Below are 27,563 nucleotides of genomic sequence, written 5' to 3'. Positions count from 1 at the left end.
TTTTAAATTACGTTTAAGCTACGATTTCGTATAATTCCTTTAGAAGAATATTTCCTTTCGAGGTAAAACGAGGTTTTAAGCCTTAGAGTTATTTTAATTAAGAGAAAAGAACTTAAAATTTAAAAGGATTTTTTTAACGAGAAATTAAATCGAATTTAAACCTAGTAAAACGTATAGATTATTAAAAAATACGTTAAAACCGCGCGGCGGGCGATATTAGCTTTTTAAGAGAAGATAAAAGAGTAAGTAAATAAATACCGAAAAGAACCGGACTTTAACGTAGGCGACCGGGTTTATATTAAAAGGATCGCCGGTTTAAAGACGAATTAACTCGGTAATAAGTTAAATTTTTTTTATACTCGATAGTTTTTTTATATCTTATTCCGCGATAGTTATATTTACGAACTAAATATTTTTAATTTATAAAAAAACAGGATTTACTATATTAATCGACTTTTTAAAAACCCCGATAACCCGCTGCCCGGATAGGCTCCGGGGCGCCCGGCTAATAAAATCGTGAACCTTAATAAACTTAAAAGCCCGGAATATAAAATACTTAAAATTAAAGTATCCCGAACTTATTACCGTAAATTATAATATAAAGCGAATTAAGTTAATTAAAAGGATAACGATATTTAATACCCGGCTTTTAATTTTAAAAATATTCCGAATAAATTAAAGGATATTTATCGTTAAAACCCCGATAAAACCGGCCCCTTAATACGATTAAAGTAATAAAAACTCGCGGCCGAAGAGGACCGTTTCGATAAGAATTATTTAAACGACGAGTTATTAATATTGAAAAAAATCCGCTAATTAACGAAGCGAAAAACTAAATAAATTATAATAAAAAATCCTTGCTTTAATTAAAAAGCACCTTCGTTTAAATCCCTTTTAAAGCCGTTAAAGCGCCGCCTTTTTACGAAAAGGGGGTAGTAATATAGTGCGTTAGCCTATGCGCTAGTTAGTGTAGAGACCCACACTAGCCCTACTACCTTGTTATTAAAACCGATCTGCCGTATCGGCCCTAGCTCGATTTTCTCTTTCCTTTCCTCTTCGTCGCAAATTCCATTTATTTTAAGACTTATTTACACCCCCGCCTTATAAAGACTTAATTACGTGACTTCTAATTAAAAAAAAAGTATTTTATAAGTATATAATTAATTTAAATATTCGAGGGATACCTCCCGATTTCACTAGTATAAAAAATATAGTTAATTTCTTTATTACGTCGCGCGGCGGCGATTACGTTAATAAGTATTAAGTTAAGCGCTTTATTAATCGTAACCTAAATTTAAAGATTAAAATAAATCGTTAATATAATTATTAAAGGGCTTTTTATAAAGATTTAAAGTTATTTTTATTTAATTTATATTAATTACGAATATAAAGGTGAAATACGAGATCGTTAATAAAAATATTTAGAATTTCGACGAAACTAGCTTTATAATAGGTATAATCGAGTTAATACTCGTTATAATATACGCCGAGCGGCGTAAAAAGGCGAAATCGGTTTAGCTTAATAATTAGGAATAAATAACGGCGATTAAATATATTAATTTATAAGGTTAATATATTTCGCCGTTCTTAATCGTTTAAAGTTAATATTACCTCGTGAACTAATCCCGCGAAACCGATTTACCGGGCGATTAAGTAATTAAGCTAATTTTTAATAATGAAATTAATAACGAGATAAGCTTAAATTAAATTAAGTATCTTAATAAATATATTAAATCGTAAACGAAGAGTTATTATTACCTTTTAATTCTTAATAGCTATAAGAGCTATATTTCGATTAAATTCGAAGTATATTATTAAGATAACGATATTATTATTATTAATATACCTCTTTATTTATCGCACTTACTTTAACCTCTCGATATAGTACTTTATTCGCCTTTAAAGTATACTTATTCGAAAGAAATCGAGTTATTTATTAAGGTTTTTATAAACTATATTATTAAACTCGAGTTTTTTATCGCCTTTAAAGCTATGCATTTTATTATTTTTACGAAAGCTAATATTAAATTTAAATTTAACGTATTTAGTTTAATACCTTATAACCTTAATAAAGTAATTAATAAGCTAAATATACGTTTTTAAACACTTATACTTAACTTATCTCGTTTAAGGACGATTAATACCTACGACCCTTAAACGCTATTTAACCCTTAATAAATAATTAAGTATTCTATTTATATTAAAAAAGGGTATTTACCTATTAAAGAAGCTCTCCGATGTTAATTTTAAATACGATAAATTAAATAGCGAAGGGTATAATTAAAATAGTTTATAAAATAACCCTTATACGCGATAAGATATATATATTAAAAGAGGTTAATTTAATATTTCTTAAACGTTAAAGAGCTAAAAAGTCGCGAGTTTAATTTAAAGGAGCCTTTATTATTAAAAAATCTTAATAATTATAAAACGAAAAGGTAAAAAAGAAGCGTTTAGCGCCCGATAAAAATAAAAATAAGGGTTCGTTAAAGCGGAGGGCGATCGGTAAAAGGCGTTGTAGTGTTTACGGTAAGATAGGTTATAATACGTAAATATATAAAAAAGTTATAAAATTAAGCGAGAAATTAAATAGCGAGTAGTTTTAATTAATTTTAAGCGTTATAGTTAAATTAATTTATATAAAAAGATCGAGAAGTGGAAAAAGTGCGTCGCTAAGTAATATATATCGTGTAATAATAAACTACGTTATTTTTTTTATAATTATTTTATATAAAGTTTTCGCGATTATATAATTTAATTCGTTTAAAATATTTAAATATATTAATAAATTAATTTATAAATTTAACTTTTTAAAATATATTAAAATTTATTTAATTATTTTTATTTAATATTTAATATTATTATTAAATAATAAAAACATTTTTAATAAGTTTAATAAGTATTAATATAATAACCGTATATATTAAATATATAATATTAAAGCTTTTACTCTAATTATAATCCTAATTATTCTAGTTTTAAATATATATCTTAATATAAAATCGGCGATAGCTTTCCTTAATAGCAAACCTTAAATTTAAATTGGCCTTCTCTTCGGCAAGTACCTGCTTCTTACAAGTAGTACCCCACATTAAGCTGCAGGCGCCTCTAATCGATTGATCCCTGTAAATCGATAAGGCATTATTATTATGTACCGTCTCTGCTCTCGACCATCAACTCTCTGAATAATAAAACCTCTCAATTTCTACACGCGCAGAGGGTGCTCTTCCATCTTCACGTTCCTTCGAAATGCCACCGACAAAACTCACCAAGCGCCCCGCCATCGTGCGCCACCGCGCCGGAAAAGCCACGGGAAACTCTTCGTCATCCGAAAGCGACGGCTCAGACAACGAAGAGGCCGCTGCTGCCACCGCAGCAGCAGCACCCCCGCCACCGCCCAAACCACAAACCGCCGGCAAAGTCATTAGCAGCGGCTCTCTAAACAAAGTCGACCTCGAGGCCCGGCGGAAACAAGCACAATTCGCCGAAGAACAGCGCAAAGCCGCCGAGAAGGCAGCGCGCACCGCCGCCGAGGAAGGATTCGTGACAGAAGAAGAGAGCGAGGAAGAAGAGGAAGATGACGATGAGGAAGAAGGATCTTCCAAAGAAGAGGAAAGCAGCGAGGATGAGGTGCCCCGCCGCGCCCTGCTGATGCGACCCAAATACGTGCCGCGGTCGCAGCGCAACGGCCCCGAGGCCGCCGCCAAGAGCAAAGAGGAGAACGACGAGCAGAAGCAGTACGAGGAGGAGCAGAAGCGCAAGAAGGCCGAGGCGGACGCCATGATCGAGGAGCAGATCCGCAAGGACCTCGCGGCGAAAGCGGCGGGCAAGAACGCGTGGGACGACAGCATGGACGAGGAGGACGATGTCGACACGGACGACGAGGTGGACCCGGAGGCCGAGTACGCGGCGTGGAAGGTGCGGGAGCTGAAGCGCATCAAGCGCGAGCGCGAGGCCGTCGAGGAGCGCGAGAAGGAGCTCGCCGAGATCGAGCGGCGGCGCAACCTGACGGACGAGGAGCGCCGCGCCGAGGACAACGCGCACATGACCAAGCAGCAGGCCGAGAAGGACGCGAAAGGCAAGATGGGCTTCATGGGCAAGTACTTCCACCGCGGCGCCTTCTTCCAGGACGACGCCGACGCCGCCGAGCTCGCGGGCCGCGACGTCATGGGCGCGCGCTTCCAGGACGACACGGACCGCAGCCTGCTGCCCAAGAGCCTGCAGATCCGCGACATGACCAAGATCGGCAAGAAGGGCGCCTCCAAGTACCGTGACCTGCGCTCCGAGGACACGGGCCGCTGGGGCGAGTTCCGCGACCACAGGCCGGGCAGAGAGAACCGCGACTTTGGCATCACGGACGACCGGTTCAAGTCGGACCGGGATCGGGACCGGATGGGCGGTGGCGGTCGTGATGAGAACGGGCCCGGTGGCGCTAATGCCATACCCCTGGGCGACCGTAAGAGTGCTGCTCCTCCCGCTGGGGCACCGTCAGGGCCGCGGGGGGATAATCACAGAGACAAAGATCGAGACAGTTACCGGCCTAGGGGCAATGATCGTGATCGTGATGACGACCGGCGGCGTGAACGTCGGAGGTCGCGGTCTAGGTCGCCGCGGAGAGACAGGGACAGCGGAAGGGATAGGGATAGAGATGATTACGGTGGTGGGAGCAGTCGGAGAAAGAGGGGCTCACCGCCGGAAGACGATCGCTATGAGAGTGACAAGAGACGACGTGTGGACTCACGATAGTTCTGTCAAAACCATATGGCTACAGCATAGCTGGGAGTAAGAACTTCAATCATCCCCACCAGACTTAAGATTTGAGGCTGTTGTAACAATTCAAATATTACAACCATTTCATTGATCTATGCTTACCCAGCCACGGGCAGTAAACTCAAAATATTGGTTTATTGTGACAATTACCCTGTGTAGGCAGGCTTTTTTTGCTCCTACATTCATTCATATGCATATACATTATATCCTCGTAATCTCTACCCTCGCCCGACTGAAAACCTTGTGACTGACCATACCGGTCGTGCCCACTTCCTCCTCGTCCGCCTTGGGCGGGTACAGACTCAACCTCGCGTAGGTACCAGCGCCCCTGCGTTTCGACAGGTAACCCGGGTTGACGACGAGGACACTTTCGACGACCTATGGAGACGCATTAGCTGACACAGTTCTTTCTATACATATAGAAGTAGAATGGGCAGGAGAAGGAAAAGGAAGAGATAAAAGGGAAGAAACTTACCCTGGAAAAAGGCGGCAGAGAGCTGGGAACCATGATCATGTCAGGCCTCACGTTGACCATATCGCCCAAACGCAGATAACTCGTATCGAGCGCCGCGCCGACGGGACGGCCGTCTTCGGTACCGACCTTGGGCAGCTTGCTGCGGTCGACGGGCGGGAAGACGGGGCAGTAGTGGCGCTGCTCGATGAGGTGACGAGGCAGGCGGCTCAGCAGATCCGCACCACCAACGCGGCCGGCGCCGCTGTAGAGCTCCTCGTGGCGGAGCTCGAAGAGGGCGTCCTGGGAGGAGACCCCGAGGACGACCTCGTTGAGGGACAGGGTCATGGGGTTGCCGATGATGCGGCACGTCTTGGGCAGGCCGAGCTCCTTGCGGGGGAAAGGGGTCCTGGGGCCAGGAGACGTGCTTGTCGATGACGTCGCGGACCGAGGGCACGAGGAGGATGGTGACGGAGGGGTTGGCGGCGGCCAACCGGTTCAGGGCGGGCGCGATGAGGTACTTGAACACCGTGACCATGGTGGCTTGGTCCGGGTCGACGGGCGCATCCTCGGGCAGGTCGAAGTCGCCGGTTGCGATGAGCGGGTGGTCGACGTCGATGAAGGGACCGCAGAGGATCAGGGCGTCGGCGTACGTGTCGGCCGCCTGCGAGCAGAGCGCGTGAAGCGGCTCGAAGTCGAGGTTGTCCTCGGCCGTGTAAGGGCCGGAGGCCATGACGATGCTCAGGGGCGCGGGCTCGTCGTCTGATTCCATGACGTCGGGCCCGCCGCGGAGGCGCTCGCGGTGCCCTTCGATGGCGGTGGGTATAGAGGCGGCGTTGGGGAGGAGGGGGATGTCGATGATCTCATTGACGGTGAACTCAGAACCGGATGTGTTGATACCCTTCAGGGCGACAATTTGCCCCGGGAAGAACTGGTAGGAGGGCAGTTTCTTCAGATTCAGGGGTATCCGGCGTCCGCCTCCGATTTTACGAGAGGTCTCTAGAACGAGGGAGGCCGCATTGAGTTTTCCTTCGGCCGAGTCCGACGCTATCCTGCCGGCAACGTAGATTTCTGATGTGCTTTGAGTCGCTGCGCTTCCGAAAGCTGTATCCTCGAGCTTGTGGTAGTCCTTAACTAGGCCGATGAACTCGTCTATCCGGTCATCCAGAATCTCTGAGGCCTCTGACAACTTCATAGCCAGGGGCTTGTATGCTAACTTCTTCTGGTCCGATGCAGCCGTGAGCTTGATGCGAGACTCGGGATATGGCGCAATTGGAGCGTCAGGGGCCGGAAGATTGTCGTTGAGAATTTCAATGACCTCTCCAGCATTTTGGCGGTCGTTGAAAGATACCGCTCTGTATGCCATTAACAAGGGGCTCTCCCCTGAAGGACGATCGTTGGCAACAGTACTTACGTGATAGAGTTCATGGCGTCCAGGTGCCTGTCAACACCTGCCGGCGTTTTGACATTCGGCGTACTGTTTGGGAACTCGCTTTTCACCTTGGTAACTGATGGTGACTCGACTTTCCTCTTTGGGCCAGAACTCCTGTTGAGTTTGGTCGCAGAAGGGGTAGCAAGCCCATCCAGCCTAGTGGCACAGTCAGCACCCTTGATCCGTCCCGCAAAGATTCGAAGTTCCGCTTACATGCCACCGAGATAGTCTCCTGCATTGTTCCTGATCGTCGTCCGCGGCGTGGCGCCGGTTTTCCTCTCGGTTTTGACCACATGGGCTTGGCGGTCGCGGTTCTCCCTCTCCAATGCGTCCTGGATTTCGCGCTTCAGGGACCGCAGATTCTCCACAGATAGCCTCATCTCGTCCATATCCATCTTGATGCAGTAGGACTCCCATTTGAAGAACAGGTCCTGCACGGACAGGGAGTGCATGCGCATGATGGACTGCAACTCGGCGAGCATGTCTGGCTCCAGCGGCTGGTCGCCGACGGCGAAGCGCTCGTTCAGCTCCTGAACGTCTGCGTCGGCCATATTGGTTGTGGATGGCCTGGTTTGTCCTTCAATATGCTTTAGTTCTCCGGATGGTCAATGATTATGCCGAAACCGTCTGGTGGTTGTGTCGTTTTTAGTTTGTGCCTGTCTCCAAAGACCGATATTGGAGTTGCATGGCAATTGAGCATAGCATGGAACGGATGGCACTTTGGGAAGACGCGCCTAAGACGCGTTTCTGCTCCAGGCCCCTCGGGCGCCCGCGTTAAGTGGTGGGGTTCTGAAGGAAGGAATGAATCGTCTAGCCTTTTACCGCCCGCAGCCAGTCACGAGCCACATGGGCGTGGGCATGGGGCGTGGGCGTGGGCAGCTCCTCAGTCCAGTCAGCCCATTATCCTGGGTACCCAGTGCCGACGACTCCGTACAGTACATGCTGCACCCGCCAAGCCCGAATCTCTGGACCTTCTGCTGGGCCTTCTGCTGGGCCTTCTCCTGGGCCCTAGGACCCCTAGGCAGCTAACTTAGGGCCCCTATCTTGGTTATTTTATGGCCTAGCTCTCGTGTGACATAATACGCAAATCTAGCACTGGTTTTACGCCGGTGTCACTTGTCGTACAAGGGTCCATCTCGTTGAATTGTTCTCGGCCCAACTGTAGACTAGATTTTGTTTGTTTCTAAAAGCCGTTTTGCCCATCCTTTCCCCTTCCACTCAAAACAGCTCCCTTCGTCCTCAATCCCGTCCAGCGAGCTAGCGGTCAGTTCTTGCATCTGTTTTTTTTTTTCATCCTTTCTCAGCAGTGCTTCAGATTCACGTCATCGTTCCTTGCAACGACCGTCCCAATCATTACCAAACCACTGGTACCCAGAGCTCCATAAGCAACCCCATAGGCGATGGCGGAGAAGGCTTCTGTAGGACCTATGAAGGTTCCCTTTCAAAACGCTACAGCGCAGAACCAGCCTGTTGATAAAGTAATACTCAACGAGGAACAGCAAAAGAAGTATGAGGCTCTTTTGGAACAAGTCAAGACCTGGACCGAGGTGCCTTCCTCCAAGGGCAAGGAGGGCACGGAAGACAAGGGTGGTCCTCTCACCGATGATGAGAAGTACTGGCTGACACGAGAGTGCCTCCTACGCTACCTACGTGCCGTAAAATGGAACGAGAAAGACGCCGAGAAGCGTCTGATGGAAACCTTGACCTGGCGAAGAGAATTCGGCGTCGAAGAGCTCACCGCCGATCACATCTCGCCGGAAAACGAGACCGGCAAGCAGCTCATCCTGGGCTGGGATAAGAATGGCCGTACCTGCCAGTACCTGAGCCCTGGCCGCCAGAACACGGATGTGTCGCCGCGCCAGACCCAGCACCTGGTCTACATGCTGGAGCGCTCACTCGAGCTGATGCCCCCGGGCCAAGAGAAGATCGCCCTTCTGATCAACATGAAGGCGAGCAAGAACCGTTCCAACACAGCGCCGGGTATCAGCCAAGGGCGTGAAGTCCTGAGTATCCTTCAGACTCACTACCCCGAGAGGCTCGGCCGGGCCCTGATCATCAACGGTAAGCAAGCATCCCATCGATGCCCAAATGCAACTCGCGTGAAGCCTTGACTAATGCCCATGACAGTTCCGTTCATGGTTTGGGGTTTCTTCAAACTCATCACACCCTTCATTGACCCCATCACCCGGGAGAAGATCAAGTACAACGAGGACATGTCGCAATATGTCCCGAAGGATCAGCTGTGGAAGGAGTTCGGCGGCGAGGCTGATTTCGAGTACGACCACGCTACCTACTGGCCGGCGCTGAACAAGTTGTGCGACGAGAGGCGTGCAGAGCGGAAGGAGAAGTGGGAGCTTGGTGGCAAGCAAATCGGCGAGTTTGAGGACTACCTTGCCGGGGGTATTCCTCAAGGCGTTGGCTGCCCTGTACCGCCTGTCGATGAGTCGGCGCAGGATGGCGTCGATGCGGTCGCGGTCGCGGAGAAGCTGAAGGAGTTGAAGGTTGACGAGCCTCCGACGGTTGTTGTTGAAAATGCCAAAGAAAATGCCAAGCAATAAAAGGGCATTCGTCTCATATCAAACCAATCTAGACGTTAGACAGATGAGACAAATCATTGAATAGATGGGTAGATTGCAACAGTCTTACAACGCCGTATTTGAGGACACGAGACTGAGGTGCACGCCCAGTATTTATAGGTTTGCTTGTCAAACCCGCTCCATAGCACCAGAATGGTTCGGTATAGACTGAGGTTGTGTCGAGAGACTGATATGGAATGAGTGTGACATGGACGATCCCCCATGCGAAGATCAATCCCCAGGTACAGGTACTTTGCAGCTCAGCTTCTGCGTGTGCCGCTCAAGGGTGGGACCCACCCTCAATTGCACACCTGCGACCTCGTCCAACATTGACGGCTCCAGACGACAAATTGGAAGCCTCCCGCACCGAACACGCCCAGCTCCTGTACGGCCAACCTCCGACCGGACGTTCCCAGATTGTCGCGCATCGTCCAGTATCAATCCGCAGCCATGTCCAGCATGACGCCCACCAAGGGCAAAGAGCAGCCCGGTCTGCGCTACCCGTCCAACGGCAAGACCATCTACCATCGGCCACTGAACCGATCCAAAACCTCGGAGCTGAGCCAGGCCAGCTTCGCCTACCTCTTCTCTGAGATGGTGCAATACGCCTCGAAGCGCATAGAGAGTATACAAGATCTTGAAAAGAGGTGAGTTTGTGAGATAGCGACCAAAACAACCCAGCCTCGCGACGGACGAAAGACCGAGCCCCCCCTCTTCGTTGTTTCGATCATTGAAACTGACAAACTGCCTTTTCTACAAAACCCCAGGCTCAACACGCAAGGCCACCCCATCGGCCTAAAGCTCCTCGACCTCCTCCTGCACCGCGAGCCGGCCCGGACGCAGACGCGGCCCCTGACCATCATCACGCTTCTCCACCTCATCAAGCAGCAGCTCTGGACGCACCTGTTCGGGCGGGCGGCGGACGGGCTCGAGAAGAGCAGCGACCCGGCGCGGCCCGACGAGTACATGATCATCGACAACGAGCCGCTGGTGAACCGGTACATCAGCGTGCCGCGGGACATGTCGCAGCTCAACTGCGCCGCGTTCGTGGCCGGCATCATCGAGGGCGTCTGCGACGGGTCCGCGTTCCCGGCCCGCGTCACGGCTCACAGCGTCGGCAAGCAGCAGGCCGCCCCCGCGGCGGATGGGGGCGAGGACAGCGGGGAGGGGAAGGAGATGTGGCCTGGTCGGACGGTCTTCCTGGTCAAGTTCGCGCCGGAGGTGCTCGAGCGGGAGAGCTTCTTGGGCAAGGGCTAGCTAGGTACGGGCGTTCTCCGTCGGGGACAGAATATAGATATAGTGCGAGTGGTCTTCAAGATGATGCGGTTCATTGCTCGGAGTTACGGATTGGCAAATAAATGGTATGGAGTTTTGGCGTGGAACATCCGATTTAAAAAACGGAAAGGCGAGGCCCGTATGTATGTTACGTCGTCACGAGGCTATACACCCACGTTCGTCGAGGTTATATCGCTGCTATAAAGCGCAGCCTATTTTTTGCCCAGTCGTGTTCTACCACACCTGGGACGCCGTGTATGAATGCCATTTTCTCGTACAGAGCCTTTGGGTATCATATCGTGCCTCACTTTAAGCCCATAATCAAGTGAACGCCTGTGTCGGTCCGCTGGGCCCAGCAAAGCCACCATGCAAAGCACGCCCACTGGCCGTCTTATTACCAACCGTGCCCTACACAGCAACGTCGATGCATCGTTTCACTACTTATGTATTATTCATCGAGGCAGGCCCCGGCCGCCGCCACCACCGCCCGCGCTAGCCGCTCCCGAACCGAACCCCCGGACCCGGTGACGGCGCCGCCGCGGCCGACGCGCGCGGCGCTGGGCCCCTTCTTCATGAGCTCGTGCAGGCCGAGGTCGCGCCAGGCGGGCTCGCGCTGCTTCTGGGTGGCCTTGGCGATGCCGAAGGCAGCGTGCTGGTCGGGCACGACGTCGTCCTCGTCCTCCGGGTTGATGGGCTGGTGCTGTGGCGGCACGTAGATGTCGTCGGCCGGCAGCTGGTCGTGCGTGAAGTCGTCGAACAGGTCGGCGTCCCGGGCGCGGGTCATGTGGACTTGGGTGAAGTGGCCGTCTTTGTTCTGTATGTTTGGTAACGGGGGGGTCAGCGTTTGCGGGCTGTGGTCGCCGATATAGGACCGAAGGAGTTACAGACCATGATGATGGCTGACGAAGCTGCTGAGGGTATTGTTGTCGTGGTGGTGGTGGGGAATTTATTTGTTTTCACGGGAGATGACTTGGGGTGGACGTATTCATTATGGATGCGCCATGATACGTGATAGCTTGTCTATTGATTCAATGTTGATAAGAGCTGCTTGGCTACCTAAGGTAGGCAGGTAGAATGTGGGGGTTGGCTCAGTGAGCCAAACAGGTACCAGTACGTCTACACATGGCAAATGGATTCCAAGTTCATGGATCGGAATGCCAGAAGGAAATTCGAAATTGCGACGCTGACATTTCCCATCATTACCAACAGTTGCGAGTGCGAGGTTCGGTATAAAACGGCCTACCGTCGGCTTATATTCTCCATAGTTGGTTCGTCGTAGCATAGCCCCCAACGATACGATAAATAATTAAAGATGCGCCCCCCCTGGGCCCGGGAGAGCAAGAATACGACTACGGGAAATAAAAAGTCTTGAAACAGATGACGTGCGGCTCATGAAACAAGTCAGCAAACCCTTGGTTAGGTACGCATTGGTTGAAACAATCGCATGAAAGGGAGGCGGGCAGATTATGCGATGCGAAAGCCTATGAAGAAAAAAAGAACAAAGGAAAACTGGCCAGGCCTATTTTTGCGTATGTACGTACGTACGCGCGCGCATGACGGAGCTTCCGTGCCTGACTGCAGTGTATCGGGATCTTGGCGGCCACGACATGGGCTGCGATCCGCGCAGTGTTCATACCTACTCTGGGCAAGAGGCTCGGCCATCGCAAGACTTAGTTGGTGACAAGCAATAGTCGTCGTCTTTGCGCGAAAAAAAAATGTGACTGTTTCGACAGTGTTGGATCATCCAGCAAAGACACCCACCTGCCCGCTAGCACCACATGCCTACTTTATCCTTTATGTGCCCAATGCCAGAGCCTCAAGAGTCAAGACCCCCCACGGCCCGAAGTAAGGTATGCATGGCAGAAACAGTTTTCGCAGTCGAGCTACAGTATGGATTCCGCTCAGCAATAGTATTGCAATGCGCATCGCGACGAAGGACGGTAGGGCGTCTACTAGCCTTGACGGCGTCACTGGTTATTGCCCGAGCAAGGGGCGCTCTCAGGGATCTGGCGCCAGGTCGTGCGATATCAGGGCTGAGTGAGGAGGCAAGTGGGCTGCTTGGACGATGGCACATACAGCAAGTATGCAGCATGTCAGCATATGCTTTGTAACGTCCCCGCCACCCGTTCAGGATCGTAGGCTAAGCTGAGTAGAGAAGGCTAACCAGGAGTACATGACGTCTGGCCGCAACGACTTCGGAAACGAGACAAGGCCTAAAATGCACGCGGTGGAGCAACCTCACTGCTTCGAGACTGGTTGGAGTCGCGGGCCAATCCAGGCTGCGATCCAGCTCCCCCAGCTGAAGGCTCTCTCGCTCACTCCAGGGCGTTTAAGGGTAGGGCAGGCAGACAGAGAGGGACAGAGTCAGTCGACGAAGATGGATCGGCGGGCATGCTTGTGCCTGTAAATAAGTTGCACAGCAGATCATTGATCCAATGCCGAGTAGCCATGCCTGCACACAATGCAATGCGCCGCCCCAACTCGCACTCCTCCAGTCATCTGAACCTTGACACATGGCGAGGGAGGTACCCGAGTTCCTGCTGTGCCGGCCCCCAGCTTCAAGTTCCCATGTCCATTCCTGTTTGGCTCCAATCTCGTCAAGCCATCATTCGTCATCTTCCTCCTCCAGTGCGCCTACCTAGCACACACTCGACTCCTTGGTTCTTCTCCTCTTTTTCCCTGTCTATCCCCAAGGAGTATTGGAACCAAGTCAAGCCGTACATATTCCCAAACATACCTAGAAGACAAATCGATTTTGTTTCGCCGACCATTGCTGTTGCTGATTCGTTAACTCTTATTCTCTTGTTTTTTTCTTTTCTCGACAATTGGCATTGAACGCTTTTCTTTTTGGATACCCAACTTAGCAATACCGCCCAGAGCGACCGGGAGCCCTGTTATCCAAGCTTCCTATGCGCTTTAAGGTGAACCTAGGCTCTGTGTCAAACCCGAGCACTGTCGTTGCTCTCTACTCTGAAGGTTACTACCTGCCTACCTACCTAAAGTTCCGGGGTTGCTTTGCTGCGCACGACACATACACACACATACACCCCGAGCAATCAAAAGAGAAAGAGGACCTCAGGACATCGAGAACCTCGTGTGTTCGGGAAGGGAAGCAAGGCAAGGCAAAGCAAAGCAAGGCAAAGCAAAGCAACGCACTCTAGAGCAAACTAAGCCAACCCCAATCGAACCGACCGGGAAAAGAAAAAAGAGACAATATTACTTACTGAGGTTGGTCGATTAATACGGATATCCCAGGCCCTCTCAGCTCAGCTACCAGCCTACCACACACCCAGACTTGCTACTCATTCCAAGCCCCGTTCACTCCAGCAGCAACCCGGCCCGGGATCCCAACACACATACCTACCCCATCCATCCTAGGTAACATCCTAAACCCGCCTTTCTAGCGAGCGCAGAACCAACGTCGTCTGCCTGTCTCGCCTTTCTCCAATCTCTCACCGGCCTTTCCGCCTATCCAAATTCAATTCGCAAACCACATCACACCTGTCTATCACATCTTTTCTTTCCTTTCTTTTCTATTAGCCACTATCGAGGCGAGCCTCGTCTTTCTTTCCGACAACTCCCCACGTTTCGCTTCTGAGCAGCATATCCAAAACAACAACTTTCCTACAAACAGCTTCCAAATCGTCGAGGTTCTTCGTCCTCGATCCAAACGCCAGCCGAATGAGTGACTCCGGCCGGTGACCGCATCGACCCTCGCCACCCTTCGGGTTACTCCTACACCCGTCGACTGCAAAACCCCAACCGGCGACACAGACCAACATTAGTACATTCCAGCCCTATCGTCAATGTTACCACCTGAAATGATGAACGGCGTTATCATAGGGCTGCTTTCCTCCTTTGGCTCAGCCATACTCATCGCACTCGTCTTCCTCGTCGTTTACTTTGTTTTATATACCCCTTCGGGCCGCATCCTTCTTGATCGCTTTGGCCGTCCTGGCGAATATGACGATGAGCAGGCTTTCGCGAGGGAGGAGGCCGAGGCCTTGGAGACAATGGATGACATGCAAAGGACAGAGTATTTGAGAGCAAAAGGTATGGGCACAGTCGTTCGACCACGTCGCATGGCCTGGAAGTACTGACAGGTGCTGTTGCAGCATTCATTCAAGGCAACCCGCCCGAGTCGATCCAGACGGATATTTCATTGTCACAATACCTTGCCATTCAAGAAAAGGGTGTTTCAGCGTGGGAGTTTGAGCCGGAACTAGAAATCGCCAACTGTTTTGTCGAAGCCAGGACGGAGATCGAGTTCTTTGATTCCGAGTGTACCGTCATGAGCAACCTACCCGTACCCAAACAAAACGAGGTCTACTACTGGGAGGCCAAGATCTACGACAAGCCCGATAACACATTACTGAGCATCGGAATGGCGACGAAGCCATACCCTTTGTTTAGGCTTCCAGGTATGAATGAATGAATCATGGGTGGTTGAAATGGGCATGACGCTGATTCGTTGTAGGATTCCACAAGTACTCGGCTGCATACACATCCACGGGACATCGCCGATATAACCAGCCCTTCAACGGGACACCGTACGGCCCACCCTTTGTCCAAGGTGATGTTATTGGCATCGGGTATCGACCTCGTACTGGTACTATCTTCTTCACCCGAAATGGCAAGAAGCTCGAGGATGTCGTACATGGCCTCAAGGGGCCCAACTTCTTCCCTTCTGTCGGTGCCAACGGCCCCTGCATTGTCCACGTCAACTTTGGTCAGGCAGGGTTCGTTTTTATCGAGGCAAATGTCAAGAAATGGGGTCTAGCTCCCATGACGGGTAGCTTGGCTCCACCACCACCCTACGGCAGTGAGCAAGGAAGCATTCTCCTAGAGTCCGGCCGCAAGGATGGATATAGTGGTTCACCTGCTGGGGGTCCTACATACTCGCAATATGGCAGCCGCCCGGTGTTGGACCCCGGCCATGGCCGGACGAGAAGCGGAAACTATAGGATACTGCCTCCTACGAGCCCAGGTCCACAACGGAGCCCAACTGATATTTCGTTGACTCAACTTGTGCCGACAGATGAGCAGGGAGAGCCCAGCAGTGCACAAGGCACCACAGGAGACCACGTCGTGGACGTGGTCGGGCTAGGTCTTCAACAGGAAGCACACCCTCCTCCGAAGTACACAAGCCCCGAGCAGTCGGAGGACGAGAGCCCTAGGAGCAGTTCGGAAAGTGATCGCCGACCCCTTATTAGAAATACGCGGAGTCGTGGTGCTTCGGCAGCTACCGTGAGGCCAAACCAACCACCAATTCCTAGTTATAGCGACGCACTCCGCCAAGGAGCCGGGCGGGATCGGAGCCGCAGTGAAAGCTATATGGCTGGACGTCGAAGCCGTTAAATTCTCGGACGACTTCGATAGTCTGGCATGCTGGGAATTGGAGTTTTGAAGTCATTGAGTAAAGCATTTGTTTATTTTTCCCCCCCCAAAACATGGAACCGGAGTCATGGATTGGGCATACAATGAAATTTGGATTTACAGCCGTCCTCGTCTTCTCGGTTTGGAGAGACAGAGCAAGACGGCAGGTAATGGGGAGTCTACTGGGCGGAACTTGTACCTCATTACTCATGATACCACCTCATGGGCTGTACCTCTGCAGCGTGATAGAGCGAAGAGGTCTCCCGAAGACTTAAGGAGCAAAGAGAAACAGAATCCATATTGGGAAGGCGGCCGTTAATCCAAATGCCCCCAAGTGCCAGGGCTCGCTTGCTTCGCGTCTCGCAATGCAGGCCATGGGGACCTTTCTATGTTACATAACAAATCATCATCAATCATGCGTAACGAACGACAAATGCAATATCATTCTAGCTCTCAAGTTCGCATACTTGCTCTATCTTCAAGACTTTTGCGACACTTTATGGTATCGGCTACATGTGGCTGAAATATGTTATTGGACGTGCCTCCGTGGCAGAGGGCAACGATGGCCCAATAGGATGGCATTCCACAGACTAAGATATTGTCTCAATCTTATACATCCGTGTTGATCGTCCCTAGTCACGATAACACATTGTAGCAAATGGAGGCAAATCCACGTGTGTCACTTTACATTGAAGCCGAGAAGCCAGCAACTAATTCTACATACGGCACGATGCGTAGGTCACACCTGGTGGATGTATGGGCCATGCGCCTCGTGATCGAAACGTACCCTTGCCTGCTTGGCTAGCAAAAAGGTCCAGTCAGAATGAATAAAAATAACGCCCTCCCAGATCTGTTCGCCCGTCTCCGGCTTTCTTGTCAACGGACGGCCACTCTCACTCATATCGGGGTATCTTTTATTGGTTCTTCGCTCGACGCAAGAGACGATGCATTGAGAGATTGTAAAGCGGTCCTCGTAGGATCAGGATCCCCCTTTTCCCTGCATTCTCGGTAGCGCAATTGAAGGGCCTGATGCTATCTCCTCTCCTCTCTCCCCGGCACAGAATACCGTTGTTGTTTGAAACATACATTGGAGCATACGACGAAGAATATTAGGGGGTGCTTGATTAGTCGGGCACAGCTGCTGCAGATATATGACCATGCCAGGTCATCAGCAGCAGCAAATGTAATAGAAGGCCCATATAGGGTACAGGGTACTAATACAATGAAACGCCATCGCTACATCCGAGGACGCCAGGGCTTAACGCCGTGATCAATAAATCGCAGTTCCCGCCTAGCTCCAACGGGCCGGAAGAAATCACCGGCACCAACAGAGCTCTGCGAAAGGCGCGTCTCCTAATGCGGTTCCCGTCTAGGCCCAGCGGGTCGAAAGAAGTCACCGGCGCCAACAGAGCTCCGCAAAGGACGCGGTTCCTAACGCGGGCTTCGGCTGCGTCTGCGGTCACGCACCGGATCGCGACTCCTCGCCCGCCGGGTCTCTCTGCGGGACTCGGTGCTCCGGTCCCGGCGACTGCTGCGTGCGTCCTTGTCGTCGCGATCACCCCTGTCGCGATCACGTCGGTCCCTGCTTCTATCGCGGTCGCCGCGGCGGCGGCTCCGAGATCGGCTCCGTCGCCTCTCTGGCCGAGCATCTCGGTCCCGGTCACGATCCCGATCCCGCCGGTCGTCTCTTCGAGACTCCCGACTGCGGTCTCGTTCGCGGTAACTGTCCTTGTCCCGCCGGTCGCGGTCCGCTGGGCGATCCCTGTCGCCTCGGTCACGCTCGCGATCAGCAGGGCGGTAGCGGTCAATCTCTTCCGGGACGCGGCTGCGTTTGATGTCGGGGGAGCGGTCGCCGGTGCTGCGTCGCTCGTCCAGTCCGGGAACGGGTAATCCTTTTTCTCGAGCTTCACGCTGGGCTGCCAAATAAGCCTTTGCCTCTTGTTCGCGTCTCTTGATTTCATTTTCTTTCCATGCCTCAGCGTCAGTAAGTTGCACTTCATATGGTTTAGTCGAGGCCCCATGCCGAGATCGTGACGGGCTGCGACGGGCTTCCCGGTCTCGACGTGGCTCACCTATAATGCGCGTACGGGATCTTTCGCGTTCTTTGTTGTCGCGGCTGCGGTCTCGCTTCACGGAGCGGCTGCGTTCGCGGCGATCGGTGCGCACTCTCGAACGGCTCCTGTCTTTCCTTTCAGTGCGAGGGCGCGGTGACCGCGACCTTTCGCGCCTCTCGGTGCGCGTCTTGGAACGGCTGGGTTCTCGCGGCTTGTCGCGATCTTCGCGTGCCCGAGACCGGCTACGCTCCTTGACCTTGGTTCGGTCGCGGGACCGGCTCCTTTCCCGTTGGGGTTTGGAGCGACTTCGGTCTCTTTCGCGATCAGTGCGACGGCGAGAGCGAGAGCGACTCCGATTCCGACTGCGGTTTCTAATCTCACCCGGACGGTAGTTATTCTCGAAGGGAAAGCGTTCCCGCGTACTACTGGGTTCTCTGCGGTCCTTGTCAGAGCGGCCTTTTGATCTACTTCGTTCCCTGTCTCGTCTCTCAGGCCTAGTATGTGACCGACTCCGCTCTCTAGGGCGGTCGCGTCGTCGGTCATCATCCTCCACACGAGTGCGTGTATGATCCCTATCACGGGTGGAAGTGGCAATACTGACACGGCGGCCGTCTGTTGATCTGGAGGCATTGGCGTCTTTGGATGCCTTGGCGTCTTTGGAATCCGAGAGACTCCTGGTATCCTTTGCTGGAAGTGGTTCCTTGAGCCCCTTAATGTCAATCTTGATTTCCTTCTTGATCTCCTTGGCCTCCTTCGACTCCGTTGAAATTTGGGGGGTCTTTTCAATTGGATGTGCCGAGTCCTTGGAGTCAGTTTTGGCCAGCTCGGGTACCTTCTTTCCTTCCAGCGCTGTCTTGGGCGAGTCCCGACGGAGTGGCTGAATGGCGGAGGCCGGCTTGATCCTGCGCGGCGGGGGCGCGAGAGCTTCGTCGATCTCAACCTCGGGAGCTTTCTCAATATTGCCGTTACTCTCACGTAGGAGGTCAGCCAGAGCGTCTCGTTCAATCCTTTCGAGCTCCTCCTTGGACAGTTGTTTCTTGGACTCATCAGGCCTGCGTCGCTCCTTGGTGTCTCTCGGCGTGCGCGATGGGTCTCTTCTGCGTCGCTCTCTGCTGTCTCGCCGCCGCGGGCTGCGACTACGGTCCCGACGATCGCGGTCTCGCTCTCGGTCTCGATCGCGATGACGAGATCTGTCCCTCGATCTGTCCCTTGGCCTGTCTTTGGTTCTATCTCTTTCCCGGTCACGCTCCTTGGATCTGTCGCGGTCTTTGTCGCGGTCGGCATTCTCGCGAGTTCGCTCGAGTCTCCTAGCCTCTCGTTCCTTCTCGCGTTCTTTCTCTCGTTCCTCGCGTTCCTTCTCTCGTGCGGCTCGGCGCTCATCGCGCTCCTTCTGGCGTTGCTTCTCGCGTTCCTCCTCCTTGGCTTCCCTCTCTTTCCGCCGGGCTTCCCTCTCCTCGATGCGCTTAGCCTCGAGCTTCTCTTGCTCACGCTCGCGCTTCTTCCGTTCCTCGCGCTCGATCTTGCGCTTCTCTTCGAGGATTTGCTCCTCTTTCTCCTTGAGCTCGCGCCTCAGCTTCTCGCGCTCGGCCAACTTCTGAGAGGCATCCTCGGCATAGTCCTGGTCGGTCTTGGCACCGCGCTGCTGTTCCGCGAGAGCGGCTTCCTCGCCGATCTCTGCCTTGCGCAAATCGCGAATGCGCTCTTCGATGGCTTTGGCGTCAATCAATTGGTCAATGACCTCTTCGGCCTTTTGGTAGACGCCAGAGCGGTCAAGGGCACCGTCGATCAGGGCAGCAGCCTTGCGACGGTCGAGCGAAAGCAGTTGGGAAGGGTTGCGTTCGACTTCTTTCTCGGCCACCTCAAGAATGGATTTGGTGACTTGCTTCTCGTAATCCTAAAGGTTGTTGCATGAATTAGGTCATGCCACCGGAGCGTTGGCAATGCAGGGCGACATGATGGGGGACTTACACTAGCCTCAAACTGCTCCCAGACTTGTTTGCGAATGGCATCATAGCCACCCTTCTTCTTGAAGCTGTGGGCAAGACCCTCGATGGCTGATCGCGTAGCGGAAGTCAGAGGCAAATCCGAAGCCTTGAACTTGCGCGCTGCTGCTGGCGCCGTCAAAGAGGCCGCAGCAGGCGTCTGCTCAGTTGATGCTGCCATATTGATGGCTTAGGTAGGCCGGAAGCCGTCAACATTTAGTGGTTGGTTGGTACCATGTAAGATGTAGCAAGGAAACCAACTAGGACGCAGAAAATAATAGTAAGGAAGAATCGGTTTGTGGTGTGATTGTGAGATGAGACGATGAACTGATTGACAGCAGCCTTGGAGATGAAATTCCCATTCCGCAGGCACGTAATTGGCATTCGGACCCCAGGCAGTCCAAATAATCCCAGGGATTAAAACACGCTACAGAAGTTCCAGGCGCGACCTGCAAGTCTGCTATCTAATCTTGGGGGGGGACAGTGGGGTTCGTGCCAGTGCATTCGCGGGACAGTAGGTACTTGGTTGTGCAGTACTTGCCCGTAGGTACCGATTGCTTGCGCCTGGGAGAGCGAGCCAGCTAGAGCTTGCTGGAAGAACCCCGGCTAATAATACCTGACCAGCAGGCAGCTTCAACCTCCAAGTGCATTGGAACTCGAATGAGCCTCATCACGCCCGGAAAGCTTCAATTAGCTCGACCCCCAGCAACGTCCAATTGAGTCAAGTCGTGCAGCAACAATCGCGCGAAGCTGTCAGGCCATTCCGAGGGCCTTCGATACGAGCAGCTAGAGTTGAAACGCACCCGTCCCCAGCCCATTGAGGCTCATATCATCTCCACTCCTTCACAATGGTTCACAGAGTCCTTTTCTGGTCCGGCTTCGGTATGATGCTCCCTCCACACGACCGGCCTGCAGCTCCGTGCTAGTTTTGCGCACGCATAGCAAACTACATGCCGGATATTCGGGTCTTCGGGTGTCCGTTGCACGCCCCTTGCCGATTTGCTAACGCTCCTCACAGGTGTGGCCGTCCGAGTCTGGCAGCTCGGCCTCGAGATGCGACCCTTCTTCAACCGGGGCTCGCTCTGGGCGTACCCCGTCTTCGCCGGTGCGGGCGCCAGCTTCGGCTACTGGCTGCAGGGCGTCGACGAGCGACAGCAGGCCATCCTAAACGACCGGAAACAAATCATCCTCGAGAAGCGGGCGCGCCGGGCGCAGCGGGAGGCCGAGCAGCAGTCATGAGAGTAGGGGCGATTGGTCACGAATAAGGGGGGACATTCTGCGACGCACGACGTTGAGCCGGATGACGATACGCACGCTGTGTACATACTAAGAGAAGAGTGGGCAGTCAATCAATGGGATTGTGGATTTGCCCATCCACGGCAAACAGGTATTCGGTAATAACGTGTGTGAGTGAATCCATGGCTCTCTTCACCGAATGGCAAGAGCAACGATCAGTTGGGTAAGTATTGTTCGTGTCTGAGATGGTATTTCCCCTGCCGGACCCTTTCGTTTGGTTTCCTTTTCCTTCTTCCCCTGCTTGCCAGATTACGTCTTCGGGCGTATATCGACATCTACGATCTCTCCCATAGACGTGGATGTTTTCGCACTGGCAAAGATTGAATATTCAGACCCATTGCTGGGCACCCAGTTTCGAGATGTCGTTTTGCACATCAAAGAGATTCTGGGAATCAGCGGAGGTCATATCTCAAAATACCATATTCTGTTAGGAGTGTGGTAGGCCTCATTTGAATCCCGTTAGATCTGTGTTATAAGCTATGTATCTGAATATATTCCACCAGAACACATTTCTGATGCACCGATACTTACGTAAAAGGAGTCGGGCCTTAATATACTGAAATAATTTTATAGATGTATTACAATGGGGAATATGGTGTTCTCTACGTCCCTTTCAACCCGTCTGGACAATCACAGCTGTACTGAAACTGGTTACGATAACTTGGTTACGTATAATCACAAGTGCCTAGTTATCTACTGGACTCTTCGCTAGCCACCGTGTCTAGGTCATAAGCATCAGGTGTGATGCAAACCTGTATGAGAATGCGAATTGTGCGTCTAGTCCGGCGAAATAGTTCCGCCATTCTCGTAAGCCCCCATGGGTCCTTTCTGAGTCTGCGAAGCCTCGACTCGTTTAACCACGGGTCGGAAATGAAACTCGAACGCCCCCGATACACGCCCTCCTTTTCCCGAATGCCGTGATTGCGCCTGAAGTAGAAAGAAATAGAAGAGCCGCCTCCTAGTTGAATTCTTCTAACTTCCGCAGTAGATCCGGTGCGGATCTCGCCTGCACACTTCCAAGCTCCGTAACCAGCAGACTGATGTACTTATCCGGCGTCGTATCAAACATCAGTCGGAATGCCGCCGCTGACGATCTCTCGGGGTCGATCTCGTTGTAAGTCAACGAGTCTGTGGCCACTCGCTCTGTGATGTTGATGGTTTCACAGAGCGCGATGACCTTCTTGCCAAGCTCTTGGGCTAGCATGGCAACATCACAAGTTCCGGCCCTTGCGTACATAGCCCCGTTGCTGAACATGGCCTCGGCGGCAAAGAATACCTTTGTTGCCTGTCTCATATGGTTACGCAGCCCACCAAAGTCTCCTGAGTACGTGACTTTGATGCCTTCATCAGTGAGGGTCTTGGCCAGCTGTTGCCCGAGCCGCTCATAGGGGTCGTCCAAAACTAGTACAGAGAACTTTGTGCCGGCTGAATGAGCATACAGAATAGCCTTCTCTACCAGCGTGTTTCGGCCGTAGGTGAGGACAACATCGCCATCCTTGATGTGTTTCGCTCCTTGCTCTGTGATGTACTCGTCGGCGACCGTGATCCGCTCGGCAATAAAGATATCTATAGCTTGACAAAGCTTCTTCTTCGCTTGTTCCTCGCTCGCATCCATGTCAAGCTTGCTGACTTGCAGCTTGAGCCACCGGATTGCGTTACCCATGGAGAAGCACATGGGTCGACATGCGGTCAGGTACTCGATCTGAATATTGAGCACATGGGGAGTAAAATGGCGTGCGAGTACATTTCCTGGGGGTGTGATGTATGATTCAATCACCTGAGAAGGTCAGTAAGGGGATAAATGGCAGTTTCTTCTAGCAGACATGTATATACCTTTCTAAAAGCCAGCAGAGTAGCTTTTAATCGCGTAATGCTCTCGTCGATTGTAAACGTTGCCATTTGCTGGCCCAGCATCAGAACTGATGGGTGAACATCCTTGTCGGCCTGTGTCATTGGGATCCGGCGCGCCATGGAAAGGTGACTGAAGCATTCTGGTATCTGGATCTTCTGCTCCGTGACGACAGCTGAGGGTGGTGCCTTGGGCAGAACAGGTCTGCCTGCGGCTGCGGCTCCTGCTGATGCGCCATCTTTTCCTTTGCCCTTGGCCTTCACTTCGCCAGCCGACGGTCCCAGCTGACCCGGCGACGAAGAGACAGCAGCTTCCCCTTTCGCGACGTCTTTTGAAGTCTTCTGCTGGGCTCGCCTAGCTGCCTTCTCGGCCTTGGCTTTGGCCTTCAGCTCTGCGCCGGTCAACTTCTTGTCTCCTGCCGCATCTGTCGATTTTGGCTCTGCCTTGTCCGACTTTGCCTCTGCGCCCGCTTTGCTGTCTTTACTTGCTTTGTCGTTTTGCTTGGTCCCTGTTTCTTTGGGGGGTTTCCTTGGGAGCGTCCTTGGGGGCCTCTACAGGCTTGGGGGCCGCCTCGGCTGACGCCCCGTTTTGTTCGGATGACATACCGGGCGCGGGTACGTTGAAGCGGGATCGCAATATGCACCGGGGGTTCTGGACTGGTCTGGGAAGAGTTCGAGCAAGTTGTCACCGAGATGTTGTGCTGTGCACCACGATTATTTTATGCCGCGATGGGAAATATCGAATTGATGTGAGCCAGTGACTCAATCTTCCGAACAATGAATTTAAGGTGGGGGGGTGGGGTTGTTCGTACCTAAAATACGTATAAGTAGCCACGCCTAGCCCCTCCTTGCCTTCCGTTACCTAAAAGCTGTGCGATGGGACGGACGGAAGCAACCGAAGCAGCCAGCGTCGATATCACCCCTAAGGCGAACCTTAAGGCGAGACAGGCAGGCTATTAGGCTCAGGGACTCGAAAACTGTTGAAACGCAAGCATACAGGTAGGTAGTGGTACAATTCTCAACTTGCTATTAGTGTAAGTGTAAGGTAGTGTGATGCCCGTCTATGAAGGGCAATCTATCCGTCAGGTACGTCTTTACACCCGACGACTCTATAGCAATGGATCCTTCCTTTGACAGTAAACGTGATGGCCTTACCACATGTAGTTTGGCCACCTAGAATGTCAAACACAATTCCACAAGTATGAGTATTGCATGGGAGCCAAATGTATGCAGGTGGTCGCTTTACACATCCAAGCAATACATCAGTATGTACCGAGCTAGTAATATTATTCAATGAACGTTACATGTCATTACATGTTACCTACCTACCTACTGTGCTACAGTCGAGTTGGCGCGCTGGCAATTCAGCCCCGCACAGACCATCAAACAGCTGTTTTAGGGCACTTGATCAAGTGATTGCCGTTTGTCGAGTTGATGCCATGTAACCAACCGCCTCCAAAACTCCTAATCAATGAAGTATTGATCAGATATGTCTTTTTCACATAAACCCATGTTCTGCCGAAATTCTACATAACAGGGAAGGACCACACTCAGATCTGCCAGGTCACTATTACACAAAGACCTGTCCGCTGGTGGTGTAGACCTGATGAGCATTATACGACTTGTCATAGAAAGAGATGGAAGTTTGTGGCTTGGAAGACAATTCTGGGCAAGCTTAACACCTGAATACCTGTACCTTACTATCGGTGGATAGAACTGGACAGCAAGACAACAGAGGTGAACCTCTCGACCCAGTAATATTACACCTGTCAATCCAAATCGAGAATCCAAAGCTAATTAGTGACAGTGTGCTCTTTGTTGCTGTTGCTTCTCGTTTATCAGTTCTGGATACCGCCTTTTTGATCATGCATATATGCCTGCTTAGCGGCAACACAAATCGCTGATGATCGGGTTGGACTGCTGTGCAGCTGTAATTTGGCAACCAGCAGCTTGAAGTTTCCTCTGTCTCTGCGAGAACACTGTCTTTCCTTGGTGCTGGGTTAACTTTTTCCATAAGCATTGAGAATGGACTCAAGCGTGGGCTCGAGAAGTCGGCGTGTTAAGGACACCTCGATCTCTTCAAACTCCACAGATGAAGAGGAAGTCTTGAGTGTCTCGTCTGGTGCTACGGAGAGTCATTTCTCGGATGGTCATGATGTTGCTGCTGGTATTACCAGGGGCGAACACCGTGACCTGATTATTGCCAGTTTACTCGAAGACCATTTCCGGACTTTGGCTGCTGAGCTATACAATTCTACTGCCACCGCTGGAAGTCAGAATTACACTCGGCACTCACCAGAGATACAGCCACTAGCAAAGCGACTGTATGACGAGGCAACTCGGAGATTATCGTCAAACCAGATTCTGTCCTCTCCGGCCGCCTCCGAGAACTCTCGGAATACCCGTGCTCAGTATATGGCAGGTCTGGACAGCCTGGCCGGAGCCCAAGCCTTGCCAACTGGCCTTATTAGCCAATTTCGAGACTTGACTGTTCAACCGTTTCAGGGGCTCTCCATCCTACCAAACCCATCTAACGACCTCCAGCTGTTACATCAAACTTCCCGCAGAAGCCACTACAGCTCTTCCTTTCAAGAAGTCTCTCTCCTCGGAAAGGGAGGCTTTGGCAAGGTCTATCGGTGCTACAGCCCCCTTGACCAGTCTACATATGCGGTGAAGAAGATTGCGTTATCTGATAGGCTTTGGAAGACCTTCTGCGATGGGAACTACGAGAAGCTGAATCATATCCTGAGAGAAGCCCAGGCGTTGGCGAAACTCGACCATCCCAACGTCGTTCGCTACCATCAGGCATGGTTTGACGAGCCCGAGCACTATCCCGTGGCCTCGAATCCGCAAAGTAAGTAACGTCCATCATCGCTCAACATTTATTTCAAAAAAGCTAATTGGTTCATTTTGCAGGCTCACAGGGGCAGATACAGACAATAAATGGCAGGCCCGATGGGCCTCTTCTACTAGACTACCGCCCGGCACAGTTAGAGAACGAGTTGGACTCGCTAGACGGCGAAGCTGATGATGTACACGGCGATGACCAATCTGCCGACTGCGGTATAGTTTTCGGTGAAGACACCCCATCACTTGGCGGTGGCCAGGTACAACACAATCCGGGCCCCGAATGGTCTGAACATTCCACGGACGATCTTTCCGAGACTAAATCGGCCACGAACGATAGTGACATCTTCACAGACGACAGGTCTCGGTCTATGAACGCCGACAGTGCACGCCAAGCACCGGATGCCAACGTCCATACCCTTTGTATCCAGATGTCGCTGTATCCCATGACATTGGCGCAGTACATCTCGCGATCATCCAGCCGGAGTGGGAGTCCAAGACATTGTTTCCACCTAGTACCTTCGCTACGCATCCTGCTCTCAGTACTCGCCGGCATTCGATACATCCACAGCAAGGGTATGGTGCATCGGGATATCAAGCCGGGCAACATCTTTCTCTCTGCCTTGGAATCTGAGTGTATAGGAGGTTACTGCGATATTGCTTGTGGCTCGTGCCCAGCCCAGGAACAGAAAAGTGGTAGATGGTTGAATCCACGGATAGGAGACTTCGGGCTAGTCACCCAGCTTGCTCACGGAGAGATGCCGCCACTTTCAAGAGAAGGGTATCGCGAGTCTTCAGATCACGAGTCAACGGGTGCCTCCAAGGACGTTGGCACTGCACTGTACCGGCCGCCCAAATGGGACAACCTGCGCAATAGCGGGGTGCATCTAGACATATTTGCTCTAGGGGTAGTTCTGGTGGAGATGTTGTGCCCCTTTGGGACGGTGATGGAACGGGCAGACACGCTGAATGGCGTGCAGAAAGGAGATCGTTCGTATCTTTCCAATGTGGAGAAGCGTTTGGCGGAAGAGGGATATGGTTCCGAGGTCAAGGCCAAAGCCGTGGAACTGGTCAGTGGCATGGTCCAGGTCGATCCCGCAAAGCGGTTGTCCGCCGTGGAGATTGACGATCTGGCCCACCAAGTGTTGGTTTCTTGTGACCGGAAAACGGGGTAAACCCATCACTCCTCTCTACTGGTAAAATTACCCAATCAAGATTTGGCGTGTCGGTGAACACGTTGATATGTAGGTGCTGGGGGTTTATCGGTATGATGTGGCAATGAGATCAGCTAATTTGAACCGTCGTTGTTGCTCGGCACGTTCGGACGACCTCCGGTTTCTTTTCTTCCATGATACCGGGCATTATGTAGCATTTATGGGCGCTGAAGTCACGATATTAACCGCGAGCAAACCTCCAGCCCGACAAGACCCATTTTGCGAAGGCACAAGAACAATAGTTCGATACGGGGAGAGGCAACCGTAGCCCACAATAAGTCTGCCGATGGTCGGGCGACGCAGAATCCGTCCACCCCACCCCCCGGATGAAGTTCCCCATTGCCTGGCCATCCCCAAGACGGGGTGCAGCCGACGTCACTCGAACAAACTGTTGAGCAATGGGATGTCTTGGCCCTCCGGCCTCCAAAAGCCTGCATTTGCC

At 51.6% G+C, this 27,563-nt stretch overlaps 10 protein-coding genes across 10 annotated transcripts; 6 read left to right on the top strand and 4 right to left on the bottom strand.

Moving 5' to 3' along the window:
• Positions 1-3,249: 3,249 nt before the first annotated feature.
• PG986_000376 (micro-fibrillar-associated 1) lies at positions 3,250-4,746 on the top strand (the record flags this gene model as incomplete). Its single annotated transcript, XM_066836598.1, has 1 exon — positions 3,250-4,746. The coding sequence occupies one exon, from the start codon at positions 3,250-3,252 to the stop codon at positions 4,744-4,746; it is 1,497 nt and encodes a 498-aa protein (XP_066705491.1).
• Positions 4,747-4,971: 225 nt separating this feature from the next.
• On the bottom strand, positions 4,972-7,204 carry PG986_000375 (uncharacterized protein; the record flags this gene model as incomplete). Its single annotated transcript, XM_066836597.1, has 5 exons — positions 4,972-5,148; positions 5,246-5,611; positions 5,670-6,576; positions 6,636-6,809; positions 6,867-7,204. 5 exons carry the CDS (start codon positions 7,202-7,204, stop codon positions 4,972-4,974), a joined length of 1,962 nt encoding a protein of 653 aa, XP_066705490.1.
• An 849-nt stretch (positions 7,205-8,053) lies between these two features.
• On the top strand, positions 8,054-9,211 carry PG986_000374 (CRAL/TRIO domain-containing protein; the record flags this gene model as incomplete). Its single annotated transcript, XM_066836596.1, has 2 exons — positions 8,054-8,714; positions 8,781-9,211. 2 exons carry the CDS (start codon positions 8,054-8,056, stop codon positions 9,209-9,211), a joined length of 1,092 nt encoding a protein of 363 aa, XP_066705489.1.
• Positions 9,212-9,679: 468 nt separating this feature from the next.
• On the top strand, positions 9,680-10,486 carry PG986_000373 (trafficking protein particle complex subunit 5 protein; the record flags this gene model as incomplete). Its single annotated transcript, XM_066836595.1, has 2 exons — positions 9,680-9,876; positions 9,997-10,486. 2 exons carry the CDS (start codon positions 9,680-9,682, stop codon positions 10,484-10,486), a joined length of 687 nt encoding a protein of 228 aa, XP_066705488.1.
• A 466-nt stretch (positions 10,487-10,952) lies between these two features.
• On the bottom strand, positions 10,953-11,395 carry PG986_000372 (Apc13 domain protein; the record flags this gene model as incomplete). The annotated part of the gene is made up of 2 exons (XM_066836594.1): positions 10,953-11,318; positions 11,393-11,395. 2 exons carry the CDS (start codon positions 11,393-11,395, stop codon positions 10,953-10,955), a joined length of 369 nt encoding a protein of 122 aa, XP_066705487.1.
• Positions 11,396-14,325: 2,930 nt separating this feature from the next.
• On the top strand, positions 14,326-15,862 carry PG986_000371 (SPRY domain-containing protein; the record flags this gene model as incomplete). Its single annotated transcript, XM_066836593.1, has 3 exons — positions 14,326-14,557; positions 14,608-14,925; positions 14,982-15,862. The coding sequence occupies 3 exons, from the start codon at positions 14,326-14,328 to the stop codon at positions 15,860-15,862; spliced, it is 1,431 nt and encodes a 476-aa protein (XP_066705486.1).
• Positions 15,863-17,311: 1,449 nt separating this feature from the next.
• Positions 17,312-20,097, bottom strand: PG986_000370 (uncharacterized protein; the record flags this gene model as incomplete). Its single annotated transcript, XM_066836592.1, has 2 exons — positions 17,312-19,828; positions 19,903-20,097. 2 exons carry the CDS (start codon positions 20,095-20,097, stop codon positions 17,312-17,314), a joined length of 2,712 nt encoding a protein of 903 aa, XP_066705485.1.
• Positions 20,098-20,719: 622 nt separating this feature from the next.
• PG986_000369 (uncharacterized protein) lies at positions 20,720-21,155 on the top strand (the record flags this gene model as incomplete). The annotated part of the gene is made up of 2 exons (XM_066836591.1): positions 20,720-20,798; positions 20,935-21,155. The coding sequence occupies exons 1-2, from the start codon at positions 20,765-20,767 to the stop codon at positions 21,153-21,155; spliced, it is 255 nt and encodes an 84-aa protein (XP_066705484.1). The 5' UTR covers positions 20,720-20,764.
• Positions 21,156-22,170: 1,015 nt separating this feature from the next.
• On the bottom strand, positions 22,171-23,664 carry PG986_000368 (uncharacterized protein; the record flags this gene model as incomplete). The annotated part of the gene is made up of 3 exons (XM_066836590.1): positions 22,171-22,989; positions 23,046-23,561; positions 23,617-23,664. 3 exons carry the CDS (start codon positions 23,662-23,664, stop codon positions 22,171-22,173), a joined length of 1,383 nt encoding a protein of 460 aa, XP_066705483.1.
• Positions 23,665-25,085: 1,421 nt separating this feature from the next.
• Positions 25,086-27,082, top strand: PG986_000367 (uncharacterized protein; the record flags this gene model as incomplete). Its single annotated transcript, XM_066836589.1, has 2 exons — positions 25,086-25,914; positions 25,977-27,082. 2 exons carry the CDS (start codon positions 25,086-25,088, stop codon positions 27,080-27,082), a joined length of 1,935 nt encoding a protein of 644 aa, XP_066705482.1.
• Between the last annotated feature and the right edge of the window lie 481 nt (positions 27,083-27,563).

Source organism: Apiospora aurea (genome assembly GCF_038362705.1).
Source record: "Apiospora aurea strain CBS 24483 chromosome Unknown utg000001l_segment0_segment0, whole genome shotgun sequence".
Lineage (NCBI taxonomy): Eukaryota > Fungi > Ascomycota > Sordariomycetes > Amphisphaeriales > Apiosporaceae > Apiospora > Apiospora aurea.
The sequence above is the reverse complement of the archived record's forward strand: the minus strand, read 5'-3'. Positions and strand labels throughout refer to the sequence as shown.